At 37.6% G+C, this 24,188-nt stretch overlaps 1 protein-coding gene across 4 annotated transcripts in view; it reads right to left on the bottom strand.

The window, feature by feature from the left end:
- Nucleotides 1-946: 946 nt before the first annotated feature.
- Nucleotides 947-24,188, bottom strand: part of CACNA2D3 (calcium voltage-gated channel auxiliary subunit alpha2delta 3) — an 853,893-nt gene continuing 830,651 nt past the window's right edge. For 3 of the 4 annotated variants that reach the window (XM_043442153.1, XM_043442156.1, XM_043442155.1), the window contains 3 exons: nucleotides 6,091-6,203; nucleotides 5,804-5,886; nucleotides 947-1,357 (listed from right to left, as the gene is read on the bottom strand). In XM_043442153.1, coding sequence (XP_043298088.1) covers nucleotides 1,265-1,357; nucleotides 5,804-5,886; nucleotides 6,091-6,203 — 289 coding nt within the window. In that variant the 3' untranslated portion in view covers nucleotides 947-1,264. Of the gene's footprint in view, nucleotides 1,358-5,803; nucleotides 5,887-6,090; nucleotides 6,204-24,188 lie in introns of those variants that run through there. The other variant, XR_006264409.1, reaches the window with a different exon arrangement.

The raw sequence follows: 24,188 nt of genomic DNA, 5'->3' as shown, positions 1-24,188 counted from the left end.
AGGACCTGAAGAAGGTAAGGGAGGAAAGCATGCAGATATCTGGGAGAAAGAGCATCCCATGACGAGGGAATAGCAAGTGCAAAGGCCCTGAGGCAGGTGTCCACTTAGCATGCTTGAAGAGCAGGAAGACTTTGTGGGTTGGAGAAATAGTAATTGAAAGATGCGTAACAATGCAGTACTGTTATTCTTATAAATACTGGAATCATTATAGTATAAAGTAGTATAATAACATCAGTTTTTCTAAAATATTAATAGGATAATGTAGCCTTTTTTAAAAGTGTTTGATTTCTCCACATGACTTTTAGATGTTTGTACTCTAAAGAAAGGCATTCTCATTTCTATCTAGGCACAGAAATTATTCCACTTGGAATGGTTATTTTGGAATCACAATCCAATGGAATCTATTTTCTTTGGTTCACGATCCAGTGTTTTAATGCTTATGGGTCTGAGTAGTTTCACATTCTGTAACATATAAGACAGAATTTCATCTCTTGTTTATGAGGAAAGCTAGAAGCCAAATTCTCAAGCAATAAGGTTGAGTCATTTGTAGTCACCATTCTTTCCTCCTTCAAGTCTTCTCAGAACAAATTCCTAGGGTTTATGACTTCTTTATTTCTATTCCCAAATAGTTCAACACTTAAATATTATGGAAGCTTGTGTTCTCATCCAAATTATGATTTCTATTGAAGTTTTGTTCAACAAAATTCAGGATTCTGTGTAATAAATTCTTCTGATGTAGATGATATTTTGATTTACTTCTGTAAATATTTTTAAAACAGAGTACGGCATCTAAACAATTGTTAAATGTTTGTCTAGAATCTGCTTTAGAGTAAAGTCTCTGCCAACAACCATTCTTTCTTGCTGTCTGGAATGGGTGACTTTTTCATGCACTTTTCAGTCTGTATTCTCAGCAATAAAATGATAACAAAACCCAAACCAGGAGATTATGATTTTAACATACTTTATTTAAAAAGTACACAGTTTTAAATTGGTTTCAATGGGTTTCAAGCAGAAGGGATGCTGCCCACTTGCAGTCCCATTTCTGATGAAGGATGATAATGATGTAGCAAACTCACATTTGCATGACTGGCAAAGTAAAAAGATAACTTTTCTGTCAACATATTTTTAAGAGTTTGTATCACGCACAGTTTAAAATCATGAGATGCTGATGGTTGGACTATATTTCATGTCTCCTATGTCGCACCATAGTTTGGTTCACAGTTTATCCATAATTTAGCATGCCAAGAGAACATCTCCATCAGTGTCACCTTGAGAAGAGCATCAAAAGCAGAGGAAACAGGATAAGGACCATCTTGGCCTGGAGATTCGGTGCACCCCCACACTCCCTCGCATTCTCCTACAGGGAAAGGCAGGGTTGGTTAGAGCAGAGACGGATTCCAAGATGCCTTAAACTTCCCAAGGTATGTGGTGTCCCCAGATTTCTCCCTGCTGTCCAGCATACGAACAAAGTCATTTGGAATCTAGATAATGTCCAGGAAATGGACTTGTGTACATTTCATCACATTAGTAAAGACAACCTCTGACTTCACTTGTCAATGCATAAAATACTCAAAATGACTTTTTGCATGCTACAATGCAGAACATTCAAGAGGTAAAGGACTGTTGGTAGAGATGTCTGTTGTGATTATTTTATAAAAGCAAAATATTGACCTTCTAAGTAAATGATCACATCTCAGATCATTTCAGAGACTTGGCTATGGAAGGTTTTATTAACACGTGACTTCTTTTTAATTGCAGGGAAGGGAGGTTCTGTTTTACAAAAATTAAATCATATTATTTACTCCTTTCTGTACCATGATTTTCATCCACTAATTGATAGAAATTTCTCCATGTCCATTATTCTAAGTTTCTTTTATTCAGTCTTTTTTTTTTCTTTTATTGATTGTTGCTCATCTTCTCATGTGTTCTCTACTGTTACAAAGAGTGTTGAATGCAAGTCCTTCCCCCAAAATGATATTTGTTCCTGCTCTGGCCTAAGGTAAAGATGTCCAGGAATAAGAGTGCAGAGCTAAAGGATATTTTTGCCTTCAAGGGCTATTGCCAGATAGTTCACTGGTACCTGTATTTTCTGATCATCCAATGACTTGTATCTTTCATGTCCTTGGTTGTTTCTTTTTTTTTTAAAAGATCTTTATATATATATATATGTAGTTCATTTTTAAAGTCTTTATTGAACTTGGTAGAACATTGCTTCTGTTTCTTAAATTTTGGTTTCTTGACCGTGAATCATGTGGGACCCCAGTTCCCCAACCAGGGATTGAACTTGCACCCCCTGCATTGGAAGGCAAAGTCCCAACCACTGGACCTCCAGGGAAGTCTCAGAGCTTGATCTATTTTTAAATGTAGTTTTTGCTTCATCAATTTAAAAAGCTCTTTATACTTTGATTTATAAATGTTTTCAGGTTCTATAAATTGGATACTGACTCTCAGTTATCTTTTTTCATCAAAGGTTATAATTTTTATATAGTTAAATAAATCTGTTTTTCTTCCATATTTTTTTGGTCTTGGATAGGAAGTTCTCTCCAATACCTAGAATTTCTTTTTTTATTTCTTTTAAAACTTTCATTGGCATATAATTGATCTACAATGTTGTATTAATTTCTGTTTTACAGCAAAGTGTACTCTCTCTCTCTCTATATATATATATATATATACATATATATATATATATATATTTCCCATTTTATTTTCCATTATGGTTTATCACAGAATACTGAATAAAGTTCCTTGTGCTATACAGTAGGACCTTGTTGTTTATCCATCTCATTTATAATAGCTTTCACTTGTTAATCTCAAATTTCCAGTCCTTACCCCCCACCTCTCTATCTGTGAGTTTGTTTCTGTTTTGTAGATATGCTCATTTGTGACATATTTTAGATTCCACATATAAGGGATATCATATGGTATTTGTCTTTCTCTTTCTGATTTAGTTCAGCTAGTATAGTAATCTCTAGGTTCCTCCATGTTGCTTCAAATGGCATTATTTCATTCTTTTGTATGGCTGAGTAATATTCCATTATATATATGTGTAGTGTATATATATATATGCACTACACATCTTTATAGATTCATCTGTTGGTGGACATTTAGATTGTTGCTATGTCTTGCCTACTGTAAACAGTGCTGTTGTGAAGATAGGGGTGCACATATCTTTTCAAATGATATTTTTGTCTGGATACATGCCCAGTAGTGAGATTGCTGGATCATATGGCAACTCTACTTTTACCTTTATGAGGAACATCCATATTGTTTCCCATAGCGGCTGCACTAATTTACATTCTTATCAACAGTGTAGGAGGGTTCCCTTTTCTCCACATTCCCTTTAGCATTTGTTATTTGTACACCTTTTAATGATGGTCATTCTGACTGGTATAAGATGGTATCTCATTGTAGTTGTGATCTGCATTTCTCTAATAATTAGTGATGATGAGTATCTTTTCATGTGCCTGTTGGTCATCTGTATGTCTTTTGGAGAAATGTCTATTTAGGTCATCTGCTCATTTTTCAATTGGGCTGTCTGGCTTTGTTTTGTTTTTTAGTTGTATGAGCTGTTTGTATATTTTGGAAATTAAGCCCTTTCAGTTGCATCATTTGCAAATATTTTCTTCCACCCCTTAGGTTTTCCTTTTGTTTTGTTTATAGTTTTCTTTGCTGTATAAAAGCTTATAAGTTTGATTAGGTCTCATTTGTTTATTTTTGCTTTATTTCTATTGCCTTAGGAGAATGACCTAAGAAAACATTGGTACAATTTATATCAGAGAATGTCTTGCCTATGTTTTCTTCTAGGAGTTTTATGGTGCCATGTCTTATATTTAAATCTTTAAGGCATTTTGAATTTATTTTTGTGTATGGTGTGAGGATGTGTTCTAACTTCACTGATTTACATGTGACTGTCCAGCTTTCCTAACACCACTTGTTGAAGAGGTTATCTTTTTCCCATTGTGTATTCTTGCCTCCTTTGTTGAAGATTAATTGACATAGGCATGTGGGTTTATTTCTCGGCTTTCTATCCTGTTCCATTATCCATATGTCTGTTTTTGTGGCAACACCATGCTGTTTTGACTACTGTAGCTTTGTAGCACTGTCTTAAACTTGGGATGGTTATGCCTTCTGCTTTGTTCTTTTTTCTTAGAACAGCTTTGGTGATCCTGAGTCTTTTATGGTAACATATAAACTTTAAGATTATTTGTTCTAGCTCTGTGAACAATGTTGTGGGTATTTTGATAGGGATTGTATTAAATCTGTAGACTGATTTGTGTACTACATCCATTTTAATAATGCTAATTCTTCCAATCCAGAAGTATGGGTCCAATCCCTATAATTTCTTATGAGACCATCATTTACCATTTAAGTCAATTCTATGTTCTCTCCTTTGAACTGAATTTCTGTCATACATAAGAGTATCTATTCTGTTCCACTGACTTTATCCTATTGGATCTAGAACCTTAAAGAAGAAAACTGGGTTTTTTGGTTTTTTTTTTGTCATTGTTGTTGCTCTTTTGTTTTTTAGTGTTTATCATGTATCTAGTTTCCAAAGCAATTTGTCTTATTAACTTTAAAAGATTTTTACTCTTGTGAATTTAGTGCTAAGTATGCAGTTCTGGGGAGAAGGAAACAGTGACCCACTCCAGTATTCTTGCCTGGGGAATCCTGTGGACAGAGGAGCCTGGTGGGCTGCTGTCTGTGGGGTCGCACAGAGTCGGACATAACTGAAGCGACTTAGCAGCAGCAGCAGCATGCAGTTCTGGTTTCAAATGAAGCGGCTTAATTGTTTTGGGACAATTGTTCATATTTCCATTTTACATAGACCTTTCATTAGAGGTGATCATTGGACTTTATTAAAAGCCTTTACAGCATATGTTGTTACTGAACTCTCCCTTGAACACAGAAGCAAACATTCTCAATAAATTCCAAATTCTTCTTAGTACTACACTGACTTTAAAATATTTTCTAGTGTTTGGATAGTTTAAATAACATTAAAATTATTTTCTATTTATAGGTGACATTAACACTCAGTGGGCTATGGTGGCATTTTACAAAAAATGAATATCTTCTCTGTATCCCTATAGTAATTGGTCTAGGCCAGTTTTCTATTTTTCAAGATGGAGGTGGAGTATTTTTAAATTGTAACTTTTTTGCTATATTTAAATTTTTTTGTCCTTTGAAGGACATAATTCACCTACATCTATGATAAGTTCACTTTTCTTAATACAAGCTTAATTTTTTCTCTGATCATCACTTTTGGTGTAAATGTAGTGCCTTTATAGTTGTGACCTCATGTGTTATAGGGGATTTAAAGGCTTATCCCACATTTAGATATTGTGACTCTTAATCTGGCATTAATATTGAGACTTTTGCTTTACATGAATTTTTTATAAGTAAAAGGCTGTCTAAAAGTAAGCAAGGAAAAATAAATAAAAGTAAGCAAGGGAAAATAATTTTAACTACAAGTTAAAATAAGTAAAACAAGATGGTCAGAGCCACTTTATGTGTAATAGTAGAAAATGGTAAAACTATAGCACATTTGTAAAAGGGAAGATAGTAAAGAGGCTTTTAAAAAATATATGTGAATATAATAAGAAAAGACTATTAAGTATAGACTAAATAAGAAGGCATTGAGAGGCCGAACGTAGAGTACCATTAGCCTTCCTGTATAATTTCTTGGTTTGCCTGAAAGGGATGACTTTCTCAAGAGTAAACTTTTGAGCTATAGTTCTCTGATGGCTGTGAGATCCTCATGGAGAATCTGATGGGAAAAGAATAGGAGGGGGTGTCAGATTACCTCAGGATGGAAGCCATGACAAGATTCCGGACGCCTTCTGATCTTCTGGGCCTTTAAACGTTCACACTTAAGGGATTCATTATGTTGACTGTAGTTAAGGCATATTTCCAAGATGCTCCTTTTCCTTATTCTGCCTTTCAGACGTCAAAACCTGGCACTTGGCTCCCTTAACAACTTCTCTCTAACAGTGGAAAGAACATCATCTCTCCCTCTCTAAGATTTTTTCCCCTAAGTCTCCCCCTTACCAGCTTCATTAGTAGTGGCTAGACTGACACACAAAAGGATATACCTGATTTCAATGGGCGCCATGGTGATGGGGGCCACAGACTCACAGAGGCAGCTGCTGTCCACCACCACCATGAACAAATTGCTGCTCGGAATCTGCTGAATGACAAAGGACCTGTTGGAACAAGAGGCAGAGAGATAGTGAGTGGTCATTTACCATCCTGCAAGTTAATAGCCATGAGGAAAACTTCCTCCAGAGTGGGAGAACTGCTATAGTATTTTGGAAAACAAGTTTCAGAGACTGGTTTACTACTCAAGTTGCCTCTTTCCATGAGGCTCTTCATTTCAAAGCTGAAGCTTCACTAAGAAGACAATAGCTACGTCCATACATAGCTCATACAACTCATCTTGGAAAGACTAGACTTTTATGTGCGTGAAACAGGAGAGTCAGAGTTGGCTAAATTACCTCAGTTTCTAAGCTCTAAGAGGTTAGACTTTTCCAAGACTCATTTCTTCTCCTAGGGCTTAAACACCACTGCAAATTGCATTTGATGTTCTTCTGAGTGTATTTTTCTCTCCTCCTAACCTCAAGGATAGACTGAAGCCATGTCATAGTAATCATAAAAGAACATGAACTTCCTAGACCTTTCCCTGAATCACTCTGCACAATGTCTGCCCATAACAGAGGTATATTGTTTAGAATGAAATCAATGCTAGTTGGTTAAGGAGCTCCAATATTCTCAGAGACCAAGTTATGCTGGCACTAAGGCCATATGGCTAGTCATGATTTTGGTGTTTTCGCAGGAGAAGATGAGTACACATACTTTGACTCTGCCATTTTGGGCTTTCCTTCCTCACGTTAAAAAAAAAAAAAATCTTCTGGGTCAATCTGTACAGTTAGTCCAACATAAGTAAGTTTAATGATACCTCTTTCTCATCTGACCTACTACACTGAAATGACAAAGTAATGTCATCATAATAATACTTCTTGAACCAGAAATATCGGATCGTTGGAGGAACAAGTTGGAGAACAAATCCCATATTCTTCTAGAGCAAATAGATTAACTGAATATTTAGCCCAAGTCCAGAATCCTGTCACATAAATTTTTCATGATATTTTTACCAAATTCAGTTTAGTCAGTTGAACTAGACTATAATCTTAAAAAAATGGGCAATTTCTCTGTAAGTTATCTTTATTCATCTTTCTCTCAATAAATACATTCTATTCTTTAAAGTATATATAGTATAATAAGATATGACATGAATTTTTATGATCATGATGTACAAGCTGATAGAAATACCAAAAGTATTTGATGAACACATGACTTATTTATTGATAAAATTGACAGCAAAAACTTTTCAGACCTAAGTAATACAGAATATGCTATTTTCAAATTCAGGGAACTGCAACACATTCCAAAGAGCAGAAGGCATCAATTACATATTCTTTTACAGTTGGATAAAATTAGAAATTAATAGCAAAAAAATATAAACAGTGGAAATTAATAGTTAAAAATACATCAATTTGAGAACAGCCCAGGCTCAAATCTGTGCAGTATGACCTTAAATATTTTTTATTGGGAAAAAAATCTGCAAATAAATGAACTGTGTTTTTGAAACAAGAAGCTGGAAAAGTAAGAACATAAACCTGTGCCTGTGTCCTACCCTCAGTCCCCCTTGTGGTATACTAGGACTAAGGACTAATGCCCCTCTCCAAAGTCCAGCCCTCAGGCTCCTGCAAAGATGTGACCGATGGAAGAGGAGAGAGGTGATCATTGCATGTGTAAGTAGTTCCTCCTGTCTTTCTAGCCATTCTCTTCAGTTTAACTTACCTTTAGCTACTACCCTGTTTCCCTGTCCTCATTTATAATACAACTCCTAAGAAGAGGTATTAACAATCGCTCTCTCTTGCTCTCTCTCCCTTTTTCTCATTCCCTCTCTTTCAGTTTCTCTACTTCTTCACTTGTTTCCTTTCAAAAATCCACTCCAATAAGGTTGTTGTCCTTACCACACTCTTGAATTGGTTCTTGTCAAGGACACCAAATAAACAACCTCATTGCCTTTCTTCTCAAATCTCTTTGCCTCCACTTCCTCCTTACCTGCTCACTGTCTGCCCCCTGACAGCAAACTGTGGTTTCCATGGGAAAAAAGTTGCCTGTGTCTGCCCATGGTCATCTTTTATCCCCAGCACCTAGAGTTATGACTGGGACAGGGCAGATGCTCAGTAAATATTTGCTGAGCCAATGACAGAATGAATTTATAAAGATAAAAGAAGAAGAAAAGGCAAGTAAAAATGTGAAGATACCTACAAGAATCAAACTCAGACTTAAAAGAACAAGGACATAAGTCCACTTCTGACACTCCTAATCAAGAAAAAGAAGTTACAAAGTTACATTAAAACCCAAAAGAGACAGAGGTATTGTAAACTTTTTAAGTGAGTATTATGTATATCATTACAAATAATTTGAAAACTTAGAGCAAACACATGTTGGAGGATAATGTATAAATTATCAACATTTGGCCAGGCTATAAAAACACAAGCAAACCAGTTGCATGAAAAAAATCTGAAATGCTCATTGAGAATCTACCCACAAATGAAAACTACCAAATCACCCAAAGAACAGATATCACTGTGTTTGTAGAAAATCCATATGAACCCACTGACCAACTATTAGAACACAAAAAAGAACCAAGCAAGTTAACCAGTTACATAATCAGCATATAAAACCACAATCTTTCCTTGACACTGGCAATAACCAATGAAAAAATATTTATGAAATAAAGAACCATTGATAGTATCAATAATTACTATGAAATGCCCAAGAATAAATCTAGTAAAAGATGTTTCTTTATGAAGAAAATGATTAAACTTTACTAAACATAAAAAAACCCTAATTCCACAGTGGTAGTGAAAGGGAACAGTTATATATTAAAGGTGTCATTCTCCTTCAAGTAATCATTTAATTCAAAGTAATCTCAATAAAATCCCAACAGGAATTTTGATGGAATTTGAGGTGATGATCCTAAGATTCCATATAAATATAGTCTGGACAACTGTATAAAATTGAGTTTATAAGAAAAAAGAGAGAAGAAGGAAATTGTTTGTCCCTAATTAGTATTAAAACCCATGAGATAATTTACAGAAGAGGAAACCCAGATGGACAACTGATATGTAAAAGGGGTCCAATCTCACTAAAATTAAGTATGTGTAAATTAAAATGAAATAGAAATAATCAAACTCATTTTTTACCATCAGAATGGCAAAACTTTATGGTAATATCAAATGACTGAGAGTTTGAAGAAGTGACTATTATTTTACACTGTTGGTGGGAAAGTAAACTTTTATAGGCAATATATAAATAATTTGTTACTGTTTCAGTGAAAATGATTTAGATCCTACTTTTCCAGTAGTTTTACTTCTCAGTAAGAGAAATTATTGTTCAAAAACCCAAGACAACATATAAAGATGCTCTTGGTAACCTTGTTCATGGAGAGAAGGAAAAAACAAAATCCATCTGAAAGTCTATCAGTATAGGAATGATTAAATAAGCAACAGTGTATCTGTTCTATGGTTTACTTGGCAACAGATGAAAGGGTAAAAGATGTCTATTTAGTATTATGAAAGATTATCCAAAACATAGTAAGTGGGAAAATAATGTTGAAAAACTATACATAAATATTTTCAGGAATATTTCAAAATACTCATCTAACAGCATTTGATTCTGCTACAGAGAACAGGAAAAATAAATAGGATGGATAAGACTTATCATTTCCATTAGGAATAACATGAGATAACATAGAAGGAATAAATGTACAAAACAAGTGGAACACACGTGGGTAGAACACAAAAGAGATCAGAACATATGAAGTATCTTTCTAGTGATAAAAGGAATGGAAGGACCAAGTGAAATTAAATATTTTTTAAGGCACAAATCATGTCATCTCCAGACTGACAGCCATCATCTATGTTCTCCTTCAAGTCAACCCACTGGCAACTCCCTTTCTCTACCTGAGACACACAGATAGAAGTCATGGCTGCTCAACAGATTAGAGGCAGTTTAAAAACTTGACCTTTCGTCTCTCCAAAAAGCAAGCATGTATTGGCTCCACGCACGTTCTGCCTAATGAATCCCCATCCCTATCCTCAAGTTTGATCCTCCTATCATATCATCAGTGGGAGAGAGAGCAAGGGAGGAGGAGATGGCGGGGAGAGAACAGGATGGCAGTGGTGGAAAAGAGGAGAAGACTGGGAATAACTGTCCATGGAAACAAATGTAATCTATAACACTGGAGTTCTCTATAAAGAGAATGTGTACAGGTATTTTTCAAACATTTATAAAATGGAATATTGTGCTGGGAGCAAAGAGTATTGATTTTTTTATTTTACAAAAGAGAAAACTGGGACTCAGAGAGCATAAGTAATCTTCTACAGAAGCTATATGAAAAAAAGATGTGATTGTTTCAAAGATGGGGAAACAATAGATTAAGTGACTTCCTAGAGAAACACAGGCAGAGCTGCACACCTCTGGAGCCAGGCCTGTTGTGGGACTGCAATCATAGGCAACCGGCTTTCTGTCTTACACTGGAATTATTAGTGCTCAAGCCCCTTGAGGGCAGACCCAGACTCAATATGGATGCTTAATGATGACCAGTATAGGACATTATTCCTTTTAACACATTACCCCGTAAGGTGAAGACTCCCCAAGTGTGCTCATGAAGCTCCACAGTAACCCCCCACTTATACCTTGAGTCCTAGGAGATGAAAATCTTTGCAGGCAGCTATTATTGCAGTGGAGGAAAACAACCCCCTATGAAGGATTTGCCAGCGGAAAGATTAACTGCTTTTCCATATTTTAAAGACTTACTGTCTGCTTATTAACATGGTTCTTTGGAGGGGTCTGGCCAATGTTAGCTGTACATTTATGCACACAATGTGTATTTATGGCCCAGGGTGCAGGGTTGAACTTCATAAAACACACCTCCATCCAGCTGGGCCCAGCAGTCAGACTGACATCACTGTGCAGAGGAACTGTGGCCTGGGGGGTTGGCCTGTGGGCCAGAAAAGGCGGAAGGGAAATGCCTCAACAGAGAACCACAGCGGTCGTTTCCAAGCAGAGATAGGTCAAAATGCGTGAAATAAATTAGGTCCTCAAGGGAAACAGAGTAGGGAAAAGGGAAGCAATTTTGATGTGTCCATTGCTGGAACTGAAATAACCCAGTCCTCCCTCTTCCATTCACAGCAGACAGAGAAAGAACTACAGGAAAAATGATGATGCAATTTTAAGACAGCCTTTCTTGACAAGAGGGACTGACTATCTGCCAAGGGGCTTTGCTACCCAGATGAGGAAAGCGGTTGCACTGCTCCCCCCAAATGCTGCCTGGACAAGCGTGTGTGACAGTGGTGGGGGAACCTATGGCTAAGTTCCCAGAGGACCCCAGGATGCACGCTTGGGGAACTTGGTTGGTTTGCTTTTGATTAATTGGGTACAAAATAATGGCTTAAAAAATAATTGGTTAGGACAGAATCTTAAAACCTTTTAAATGTTTTTTAACTTTTTATCAATTTTTATCATTCACAAATTTTCCATATTTTATCCAAAGATAAAGGACAATGAGTAAGTCACAGGGAACTGATTCGAATCTGACAATGATCATGTTCTAGGTTGTACTATTCTCTGAGTGGATCAGGTATGTGGATCTCCAAAGGACCCTACTCTTTGGAGGTGGGGAGATGCTCATTTTCTCCCAATGTGCCCCTAAATGTCCTACACTGACCCAGGCCCATGCATTGTGGAGAGCAAGCAATGGGTGACAGATGGCTTAAATTTAAACTAGAAATTAAATATTGAGGCTGTCTTCCAAGCCATAGCCGTGGTATCCTGTGGCATGGAAGAAGTATAAGGGGAACACCAGCACTTACTCACGGTTCAGTTCAAACAAGGTGAAAGAATGAAGAGCAGGGCCTCCCCTGCTCACACTCAAAAGTGTCAGGGAAATTTCACAGGTCAATCACATTAGCATGTCAAGGCACAAGTAGTTCTAAAATATTTAAGCTGCTTCAGAGCACAGAGAAAGAAGAAAATACTTTGAATTCCTTTTATCAAGGTCCTTGATGTAAAATCTGACCAAGATTATACAAAAAAAAAAAACAAAAAAAAAGAAATAAAAGCTATGGGATAATCTCTTTTTATGAATATTGATGCAAAGATCTTAAATGAAATGCAGCAAACACTTCGGTAGGACACTAAAATATAGCACACAGCATGAGGATTGACCCAGGAATGTAAATGAGCAAGCTTATTGAGTTATCTCAGCTTAATAGAGATAGCAACATGAAACAATTTTTTTTTTTTTTTTTGGCCCCATGGAGCAGCTTGTGCGATCCTAGTTCCCTGATCGTGGATTGAAGCTGGCCCTCGACAGCGAAAATGCAGAGTTCTAGCCACTGAACCACCAGGGAATTTCTGAAACAATTTTTTGTCTCTATTTTCAACCCCACTGTATTGAATTATTACTTTCTCAACTCCAAATGATACTATGTATAGATTCTCTAACTTTCTGACCACTTGAGGTTAACAAAATTAGTCCAATCTAGTTTACGACTTTAATTTCGTATCTAGTTTGAAGCTCTACACTAGTCATTCCTTCAAGGTTCTATTTTCTAGCTACTTCAGTCCTTCCGGGAAAGGAGAAGGGGAAAATGGAGCAGCAGAGAAGCAAGTTTCTCCTACTCACCAGGCCTTGGTGCAAGCTCTCACAACAGCTTTTGTAACAGCTTGGCCTTTGGTGTCCTCTGTGTGGCCCAGCACCCCAATGCTGGCTTTTGTGTGTGTGTGTGAGGTCATCGTGGATTCTCCTGAGAACCCAGGGCTCCTCAACACAGATCCGACATGACCATCCATGCAGTTCTTGCCGTCAGCATTCTCCCCACAGCCCCCTGCCCTTAGTGCGTACCTCACCTGGAGAGCAACCCTTTGTTGAGTTAAGCAAAATGGCGACAATCTTCCATACTGTCAACCTGTCCCCTGGGAAACAGGTATCTTTGCTGGCCCAGCTGTAGGCCACTTGCTCTTTCCCCAAGCCTAGGCCTCTCTTTCCAGATCTCTTTTTCAGACAGGACACATCATCACACCTGCCACCCTGCAGACACTTAGCCAGGGCTGAACTTGCCCTCTTTCAGATACTCCCAAAACACAGAAGACTCTTAGAGAATTTCCCACCACCCATCTGGACCCTAGCAGGAAAAAGTACTCCCTGGAGGAAAACACCTCTTTCTATGAACCCCAATCTCCTTGCTAGGCCCCTCACTCTCTTCTTGTGGTAGACTAAAGATGGACCAGTTGTTAACCTTCAAATAAACTTGAGGGTGGGGGTTGGGGGAGGGCTTCCATTAATTAGAGCCAGCTAAATGGTTTTTCCCTTTAGAAATTGTGGTGCTCACATCACTTTGTCTTCAGTCTGGGGCAACAAGGAAAGTCCCACTTAACCTTTCCACATCCTTCCAGGAAATGTACTCATGTAAGACATCCTATCCAGAGTTGGAAAAGAGCCAGCACTGTGGATCTGTCTAATAGGTGCCTACAAGACATTTGACAAAAATTCCATCCCTGAAAACAGTCCTCAAGAGAACAGAAATAGGCACTTGATTGTGAACCAAATTTAGCATCATACTGCAGGACAGAACACTCAGAGCTGTCTAGAGGCAGAAGAAGGCATGGAAGCTCATTCTCCCCCTTTATTATTTGCCACTGTTTGAAAACCATCAACCTCTGCAATTAAACCAGAGAAATGAGGGATGATTAAATGTTGTAACAAAGGACGTATTCATAGGTACCTAATACATGCCCTTATCCCCATTTTCAATAATTATTCCCCCTGGTTCCCTTTTTCTCTTACTGGTGCCACCATCTAATGAGTCACACAGATTAGAGATCTTGAAGTTATTCACAGGGCTTTCCTCTTTAACATCACCATGCCCTGATTTGACCATTTCCTCAATACCTCTCAAACCCATCCTTTCACCTCCCATCCCCAGGGCCAGCTTTATGGGCAAGTGATCAGTACAGTCACACAGGGAGACAGTGACAGAGCAGTTACACTTAGAAGGCCTGGCCAGCACTTCAGGTTTACTGCTCTGCAGGCAGGGCTAGCTTGAATTTTTTAATCTTATCTTTGAATCTGTGTTTTATAAGTGAAATCCAAGGGAGAACGGGGCCTGCATGAGGGGCATGAAAGGTGAGAGGTTCCTAGTTGTCTGGCTCCTGCCCTGGACCACCAACCTTATCACCCTCCAGCCCTGGCGACGTGCTGGGTGCAGGAATGGGGAGCATCAAGGCCTGGGGGTGCGGAGGGGAGGGGGCGGTACCACAGCATACATACATAGTACCACAGCATTTTCAACCAGAGACCTAACAGGAGTAGACCTCTCACTTACCCCCTTCTCCAGGTACTAAATGTGTCTTGATGCTAAAATGCAAACCCCCTGGGGATTGCCCATCCACTATGAGATGAAGTGGTGGGCCCATGGAGGGGAGACTGAGTCCTCTTCTCTAAGCAGGACATGCACCTCAGTCCTGTGCTAGTGGAAAGGACCCCCAGCACGAGCTGCACATCCCACTGAGTGACAGAGACAGAATCCAGGATGTCTGTGAGGACCTCACCTACCCAGTGAATGTACCTGTGCCTGAAGGAGCAGGATATTAGAGAGGTGATTAAAAGTGTCATGACGGGTCAAGAAAGCCCACAGAAAAAAGGAAATGCTTTTACCTTTCAGAACTTACATAACACCATTTTCCTGGTTTTTGAACAAGCAGCCCATGTTTTCACTTTGTACTGTGCCCCATAAATTATGCAGCTGGCCCTGCCACCCTGCTTGATTTTTAGCGTACCTTCCAAGCAGTTTCCCTGACATAGCCTCTTCTCCATTCTTGAGGTGGTGGAATCCTTCCCCCTCTTCCCATCTACCCATGGCCCCCTCGCATTGAGTCAATGGTCTACAGTGGAGTGAAACAAAGCCCTGTTTGATCCAGCGTACTCTCTCTCCATCTCCATGTGTTAACTGCCCTGGCATGTAAGTTAGCATGCTCCTTCCCAACAACCAGGCTTGCTGACCTACCATGGGTCCTTGAATGCACTATGCTTCCTTTCCTTCAGTACTGAGATCGAAGCAAAGCTCTATTATTTTGGGTGGCTTGCTGGAATTTCCTGGGGGGGCTTTTCACTTCACTTTAAATGCATGCCTAGACTGCACCTAAACTAAATTACATTAGAATCCCTCAATGTAGTAACAAAGCTTCTGTATTTTTTAAGCTACTTGACTGATTCATACTGGCCTGGATAAGCGTTCCTCAAACTCACCATGCTACAACTGACTTGAGGATCTGGTTGAAATGCAGATTCTGTTCAGTAGAACTAGTATGGCACCCATGATTCTGCCTTTCTCATCTGCTCGCAGATAATACTGATGCTGCTCGCTCAGGATTCAAAAGGCTGAGTGTTGCAGTCACTTCTTTCCAAACCCTTGGAGAACCCTGATTCATTTCTAGATGACTGACTGTTACTTTTCCCATGAAGTGCTCCTTCACACGAGGAAGTAGGTCCTCCTTTGTTCTCCCATGACCTGTTGCAGGTACCTGGATCACCCATACACACAAACTTCTACATGTATGTGGAGTGGAATCGCCTTTCCCCCTCTTGTACCACCACACCCAAAAAGGCTGGAACATAGACATCAACACTCTAGGCTACATTTAGAACCATATGAACACTGTAAGCTATGGAAAATTCTCTTTTGGTAATACTGGCAAACACATGGAAGAGTTATCCTATAGAGTAAGTAAAGATGAGGTTCAACAAGAGGTCCCTCTGGGTGTCAGATAGGAGGCATTCTGGTTAAAAATTCGTAACCTGGACCTAATCATGGATAACATCATACAAACCCAAACCCAGAAACATTCTACAAAATGCCCAGCCTGCAGATGTTAAGGAAAAGTGAGGCATCTACTCTAGATGGAAGGAGTTTGGAGAGATCTGACAACTCAACGCAATATGTGGTCTTAAATTGGACCATCTAGTATGAAAGGCGTTCCTGAGACCATTAATGAAACTTTAAGGGAGTTTTCACATAAAGGATATGCTGGAGTTCTTTGTACTGCCCTTAACATTTTCTGCCTTTTGAAACCATTTCAGAATAAAAATATCTGGGGTTGGCCAAAATTTAACATCTTATGGAAAAATCTAAATGAACATTTTGGCCAACACAAGAGAAAGGAAAAACAATGAAAAGTCTAAAAAAAAAAAAAAAAAGCCACGAACAAAACAAACAATGAATCCCTATTATAAGCTCAAATCAAAAGTCATGACAACAGATGCTTCAAATTTCAGGAGTTATTTGGCTCCCCTATTGGCCCCATGATATAGCTTATTCCTGGAGTAGGAAATGGCAACCCATTCCAGTATGCTTGCTTGGGAAATCCCATGGACAGAGGAGCCTCGCAGGCTACAGTCCATGGGGTCTCAAAGCTTCAGACATGATCTCAGTGACGGAGGACACACACAAACACACACAAGGTTGGTGGCAGGAGGGACTGATTTACTTAACAATACAGTAGGTGAGCAAGCCAGCCAGTCTTCTCTCCTTTCCTCCCTCCCTCTGCTTCATTTCTCTCTTCCTTTCTTTCTTCCTTCCTCTCTTTCTCCCTCCCTTCCTCATCCCTCTATCTCTGTTCATAACCAGACAAAGTTACCTTTCTTTTTTTCTTTTTAATTTAGATAATTTGGTCTCCTAGACTTCTGAGAGTGAGGCATAGATCTTCATTTTTGTTTTCTATGCATCAGCTCAGTACTAAAGCTTACTGACTAATGACGGAAAAAGAATGAAAGACAAAAATATAATCCAAAGTAGTACAAGCTCTGAGGCAAGTGAGTTGTGCAGAATAAAGTACAAGGTTTAGCAGACCAGAACTGTTTATTTGAACAATTGTTCAAGATCCAAAATCCCTTTACTTCTAGCTGATTTCAGAAAAAGAGAGGTCCCCGCCCTGCCCGCGAGAGCAGTTCTCTTTGATATTCAATCTCCCGTCTTTGGTACCAATACCCTACTCTTTGTGCAGGAGTCCACCCTTCCTCCAGGCAGTTCAGGTGCTTCTGAGGAGCTAACCTTGCCCAGACATGTTTGGGACAACTGAAATAATTGGGACAACTTCCTCCCCTGAAAAAAGTAACTGATTCAGAGGTGGGCACTGGACCTAAGGGACTCCAATCAGACTGAAACCCTAAACTCTTTTATTTCTACTCTCAACACATCAGAACAAGGAAGCTTTCAGCCTTTGGAGAAATGGGCAGTCTTCTTATGCTCATGGATGGAAAAAAGGCAAGGAGACAACCTGGGTCTTGGTCGTAACCTGTGGGAAGCTTCAGTAAGCCTACACCTTACTTTTCTGTTGAAGCTTGCTTGAGATGAATCTTCTGTTATTTGTAAATGAAAGGATAATAGATAGTACACTCTTAAATTCCTTATGATGGTCATTATGTTGCCTGATCAAATTATAATTGGAAAACTTAGGCGCCGGGGAACTGAGCCTGAGCACACATCATGATCGCTTCTGCCAGGTGTTCCCCAGACGGCCTGCCAGGAGCCAGACTGGTTCAGGCCTTTCCTGCATCACTTCACTAGAGTGGGAAACGTGCTGTATTTTCATAGTTAAGAGCTGAGATTAAATGGGACAAGCATATTGTCTTTGTTATACTTATTTATTCAAAAATGTATATACAATGGACATATTATGGCATTCCATTTGTGACTCGCTGATGGGAAGTGCACACAAAGAACTCAAATGATGCTTTGTCTGCAGGGCAGTGTCCCACGGTGGTATTTATTATACTGTAGAGAGAATGAGTCCAAAAGACCCATAATAATGACTTTCACTCATCCTCAGCCCCACCAAGGATTTGTTGAGATTTATGGTGCCAACTCAGAGCCTGAAAATCACTTGGGCAGGAAGTGATTCTTTGGCATTATCAGCCCAAGGCAGGTGGCAAGGAAAGCTATTTTGTGTTTGAAATATGGGGGAAAGAGCCCCATAGAGAGAAAAGTAAAAAGGACTCAATTTTCTTTTCTCATCTCAGAAGAAGGAAATCTCAAAAGAGCTGACAACAAAAGATATTTTTAAAACTTGGCTATTATTTTAGCTTTTTGGTCTTTTATTTATTTATTTATTTATTTTGGTACTAGCGTCTTCAGTAAATCCTCTTAATTATGACATGAACCATTCTCTTCTAATCCCTTAAGAAGAGTAAGGAATTTGTTAAATATTTTCACTGGAACTATTAGTGTCTTTTCTTATAAATAATGAGAATAAGGGCTAACATTTATGGAGTATTTATCTAGTGCCAAGCACTTTTCTAAGCAGTTCCCCTTTAATCTTCACACCAACTCAAAGAATTATCAACTTAAAGATGAAAACATATATGCTTTGATAAGTTAAACAATTTCTCCAAATCCTAAAACCCGTCAAATATCCAAGTATCAAAACTCTATACAATCAAACCTATTTGACTCTAAGTCTTTATTTTGATGATTACACTTTAATCACCATCATCATCATCCCTACTGTCACAGTCAACACCATTTACCATTTACTGAGCTCTTACCGTGGCAGTCATTGTGTGAAGCTTTTTTTAAAATTTTACCTAAAACTGGTTTATTTCACAACAGCTCTAGGAGGCAGGTCATATTATTCCCAAGTTATAGAAAAAACGCCTGAGACTTAGAGAACATAAGTAATCTGGCCCCATCTTGCTTTAAGATAGCACAAATATCAGAGCCAAGTTCTGGATTTAAGCTATCAGACTTTACTCCCACCATCTTAACCTATAAAAATCAAATATTACACAGAAAAGTATATTGGGCAAATTTCACTGATAAACTGAGAACAGAGAACCTGTCTCTTGATTGAAGGATTCAAATTGACATTACCTTGGATTCATAGTTACAATCTTCCACTTTCTAGCTTTACACTATCTTCTACAATTTTCAGGTGAATGGATGGTTTCATTCAGCAAAATAGAACATCATCAGAATGAACCATCAGGAGGTCTAAATAGACTCAGAAGTAAAAAGAATTCACGAGGGAGTTAAACATCTAATTTTAACTGGAAAAGTCATATTTTACCATTAATAATTGCTTTCTAAAATGTTTGACATCTTGCATCACATGGGAAAAAAAGCATTTTGTCCACCACATTATGTTAAGAGAAAATAAAACAATGAGGCTAAGTGTAAGTCTTGCATAGGAAAAAAAAAAAAAAAAAAAAAGCCTGGAAGGAAATACTGTCATTGTTATTTAGTTGCTAACTTGTGTCCAACTCTTTTGTAACTCTATGGACTATAGCCAGCCCGGCTCCTCTGTCCATGGGATTTCCCAGGCAAGAATACTAGAGTGAGTTGCCATTTCCTTCTCCAGGGGATATTCCCAACCCAGGGATCGAACCTGCGTCTCCTACTTGGCAGGTAGATTCTTTACCACTGAGCCACCTACATACTTTCACTTATCACAAGTTTACAGATGAAGGAACTAGGTAACTTGCCTGAAGTTACTGAACTGATAGACATGGAGTTGAGATTCAGATCCAGACTATTTGGCTTTAGAGTGTAAGCATCAACATCTCTGCCTCAGTTCTCAGTGGTGAAATTGCAAGTGATTTTTACTTTATTCTTTCTGTATTTCTCTACTGTTAAGTTTTCTGCAATGAGTAGAAATTACATTTAATTGGAACCAGAACCATGGAATAATAGCTTTCTATTTTTTAGACTACAGACATACGTATTTAGAAAACTAAATCTCAGTAATCAGCATCTGCTTTACAATCTCAGTTGTTAACAGAAAAACTAAAATCAGGTGAAATTCCTCCAAAATCATTAACTGAAAGAACACAGAAGTACCTCCTTAGTGGCCTTGCCACTCTCTTCTGTGTGACCAATTTGACTACATATCCTCGAGGTAAGTTCCCATCAAAGAGCCCTCTCTGAGCGACACTATAATATCATCTTTAACACGGCCTGATCTACAACTGAAACTCAATATATTTCCACTGACTGGAATAAAGGCTGAACCCATGCTTTCCTACTTTGATGCTTTCTGAATAATATATTTTGTAGCACTGAATCAGTTTCCCGCCCCCCCTCCCCAGAGAGTCAGACAAATCATGTAGTTTGGTATACTTTGAGACCTGACTTCTGAAACTAACGTTGCCCATCAGTCCCATCACTGTTAAATAGTTCCTTATCACAAAACAGCATACTTATTCATTTTGAAGAATGTAAGCACTGAAGGTAGAGCCATGGGGAAATTCCAAGAGACAAATATGTAATTCAGAAATGCTGTAGCAGAGGCAATGTTGTAGGTTTGAAACATTAGTGTTCACAGAGATTTTTGTGACTACTGGTGAGATACTCCAACACAGAAGAAAAAAAGGTATCCCAGAATAAAAATGAGAACTATTCTTCCATATCCACATAAAAAATATCAATGTGGAGTAGATATGAAGAATAAAATGAAGGAGGGGAGAAGAGCAGAGGGTACTAAACGCTGACTGGTTCAAAAAATCAGTGGAGTTGAATCAAGCTCCCAGAGTGAAATTAATAAGAAAACCACCTTGGGAATCATCCCCTTTCCTCTCTCAGCCTAGTTTTCCTATCTCAAAAGTGATTTCTAAGGTACATTCCCAGTCTAACAACTGCTAAAGTACTAGGCTTTCACATCATTGATTCCTCCTTGCAGAGAAACTCTCAACATTTCTCTAAGCTGATACAACAGACTTTGATTAGTTGTTACTATCATCTTTTCTTTTGTTTAGCTCCCTCCACTGCAAAAACTAAAATGAATTAGATCTACATTTTTTTTTATTAAAAAGATGTTTAGTTAAAAATCCAAAAATTCTAAATGCTATATTAACCTAGGGTGACACTTATGATTCTAACTAGTGCAGAGAAATTCTGTACATGATAAAGGTAAAAAAAAATGTTAATGAATAAATACTACATTCCAGGACTAGGGGCAAAGATGAAATAGACTAACCTACTAAAGCGTTAAAACCAAACCTGCCAAAGAGCAAGGTGATCCAATGGTAATTTACACTGTAATGTACAATCAAGCTTATTCTCCAAAGGAAGATAAGCAAACTCCAGGGCGTGTACAATGTACCATCCATAATACTGTATGAAAAAATAACTCCGTGAGTATGTGTGTGTGTGTGTGTGTGTGTGTGTGTTTTAATTGCTCAGTCTGACTCTTTGCAACTATAGCCTGCCAAGGCTCCTCTGTCTATGGAATTTTTCAGGCACCTACCAGTAGGTGCAGGTAGCCACATGAATAAATAATAAAACGTGACAAAACATTCAGGAGAAAAATCAGTTAATAAAAAGACCAAGATATGACTCAAATGTTAGAATTTGTAAATGTGTAGATGCAAAAATATATTTATGTTAATGAACCTAAAACCATAGATATATTGGGCAAAGGAATGAAGGAATTCCAACAGAAATATGAAAACTGCATAAAATCACCAAATATAAATCCTAAAGCAGAAAGAATACAGTACCTGAAATCTAAAATACAGTGAATTTTAGCTGATAAAGAAGATGTGGTTGATATATACACATATATAACAGAACATTAATCAGCCATAAAAATAATGAAATTTTGCCATTTGTAACAACATGGACAGATGACAGATCTGGAGAGTATTACAAAGGCAAATACTATAAGTCATCACTTACATATGGCTCTAAAAATAAAACAAATTGAATAAATATAACCAAACAAAAACAGATTCAGATATAAAAAACAAACTAGTGGTTACCTGTGGAGAGACAGGAGGAGGGAGGGGCAAGATAGGGGTAGGAGACTAAAAAGGTACAAATTACTATACATAAAATAAATAAATAACAAGGTTATATTGTGCAGCACAGGGAATATAGATGATATTTTGTAACAACTACTGAATCACTATGTTGCATACCTGAAACTAATACTGTAAATTTATTACAGGTCACCACCTCCCCCTCACTACCATGGTGGTGGTTTAGTCAATAAGTCATGTCCGACTCTTGTGACCCCATGGACTGTAGCCCACCAGGCTTCTCTGTCCATGGGATTCTCCAGGCAAGAATACAGGAGTGGGCTGCCATTTCCTTCCCTAGGGGATCTTCCTGACACAGGAATCAAACCTGGGTCCCCTGCATGGCAGGCAGACTCTTTACCGACTGAGCTATGAGGGAAGCAAATTATACTTGAATACAAAAATAATAAAATGAAATTCATTGAAAGACATTAAAAACTGATTAGGCACAATAGAAGAAAAGATAAATAAATATCAAGCCAAGTTAACAGGAACCACCAAACTAGAAAACAAAAAGATGCAGGCAAAAATGAACAGCATCTCAATAAGCAGTGACACAGTACCAAGCAGTGTAACAAACCAGAATTTGGAATCTTAGCTGAGTAAAGAGAGACTGGGCCAAAAAAATATAGACAAAAATACCAGGTTGCTTAAAACGAGAGAGAAGAATTGGGAGTTCATTTTCATAAGGTATGTACATCACACACGAAACAATATTATTTGAAGATAAACCATGAGAAATTAAAGATGTATTAATATGTTGTAAACCTTAATATATTCATTAAAAAATCTACTTGAAAATCATGTAATAAACCTGTAGCAGGAAAAAATGGAATCATAAAACATTAAATATAAACAAGGCAGGAGAAAGAGAAGAGAAAAGAAACAAAGAAGAACAACAAACAGAATACAACTAGAAGGATGGTAGCTTTTAAGCCAAACATATCAAAAGCTAAATGAAAAAGTAATGGCCTAAACATTACCAATTAAAAGAAATTGACATACTGGAGTAAAAAGTGAAATACATCTATACACTGTCTATAAGAAACCTTGTAATTATGAACACATAGATAAGCTCAAAGTAAAAATATTAAAACAGGTGTATCATGAAAATACTAATTGTAAAAAGGTACAAAGACTATATTAATATAAAGAAGGATATCACAGAGAAATTAAAAAGTTAATTCATCAAAATATGTAATAACATATATACTAAATGCTGTTAACACCTTTAGGATTATTATGCATGAAGCAAAAACTAATACATCCTGAAAGGAAAAATAGACAAATCCACAATTATGCTTGGAGACTGTAACAGTCCTCTTTTGGTAATCAATACAGATAGAAGAATAAGTGGGCAGAAAATTGTTCAGGATATAGAAACAATTTTACCTAACTGACATGTATAGAACACTGCAATTAACAAGAGCAAAATATACATTTTAAAAGAATGGAAACCCTCACCAAGTTCAATCATGTTATATAGGTCATAAAGCAAATCTTTGCAAATTTAGAACTGAAATTATACAAAGAATGTTCAAACCATAATGAAATTAAATTATACCCAAAATAAATTATAGAAAGATTTCTGGAAGACCCCCAAATATTCTGAAATTGAACAACACATTTCTAAATAACCTGAGGTCAAAGAGAAAGTTCCAGAGAAAATAAAATCATTATGCTGTACACCTAAAACTAATGTAATGTCATACATCAATTATATCTCCAGTTTTAAAAATTGGCACAACAACTAAATAGACATTTCATTGAATAAAATATATGGAGGGCAAACAGGCACAAAAAAAGAACTCTAAAATCATTATCCAGGAGAGAAATGCTAAACTACAATGACATGCCAGTGTGCTGTTCTCAGAATGGCTAAAATAAAAATAAATAAATATAAATGACAATATCAAAAGCTGGCAAGGATGAAGGGCAACTGAAACTGTCATACACTGTTGGCAAAAAGGCAAAATCGTACAGCCATTTTTAAATTTAATTTGGCAATTTCTTATACATTTAAACATACAGTCCTGAAATTCAACTCCTAGGTATGCATTCAAGTGAAATGACAACTTAAGTTCATATAAACGATGTGAATGTTTACACTGGTTTTATTCATAATCATTAAAAATCCAAACAACCCAACTGTCTGTCAACTGGAGAATGGATAAACAAACTGTGATACATATGCTGGCCTACTATTCAATAATAAAAAGGAATTAACTGCCGTTGTAAGATATAACAGGCTTCCCAGATG

Source organism: Cervus canadensis, chromosome 22 (genome assembly GCF_019320065.1).
Source record: "Cervus canadensis isolate Bull #8, Minnesota chromosome 22, ASM1932006v1, whole genome shotgun sequence".
Taxonomy (NCBI): Eukaryota; Metazoa; Chordata; class Mammalia; order Artiodactyla; family Cervidae; genus Cervus; species Cervus canadensis.
This window is presented reverse-complemented; position numbering and strand designations above follow the sequence as displayed.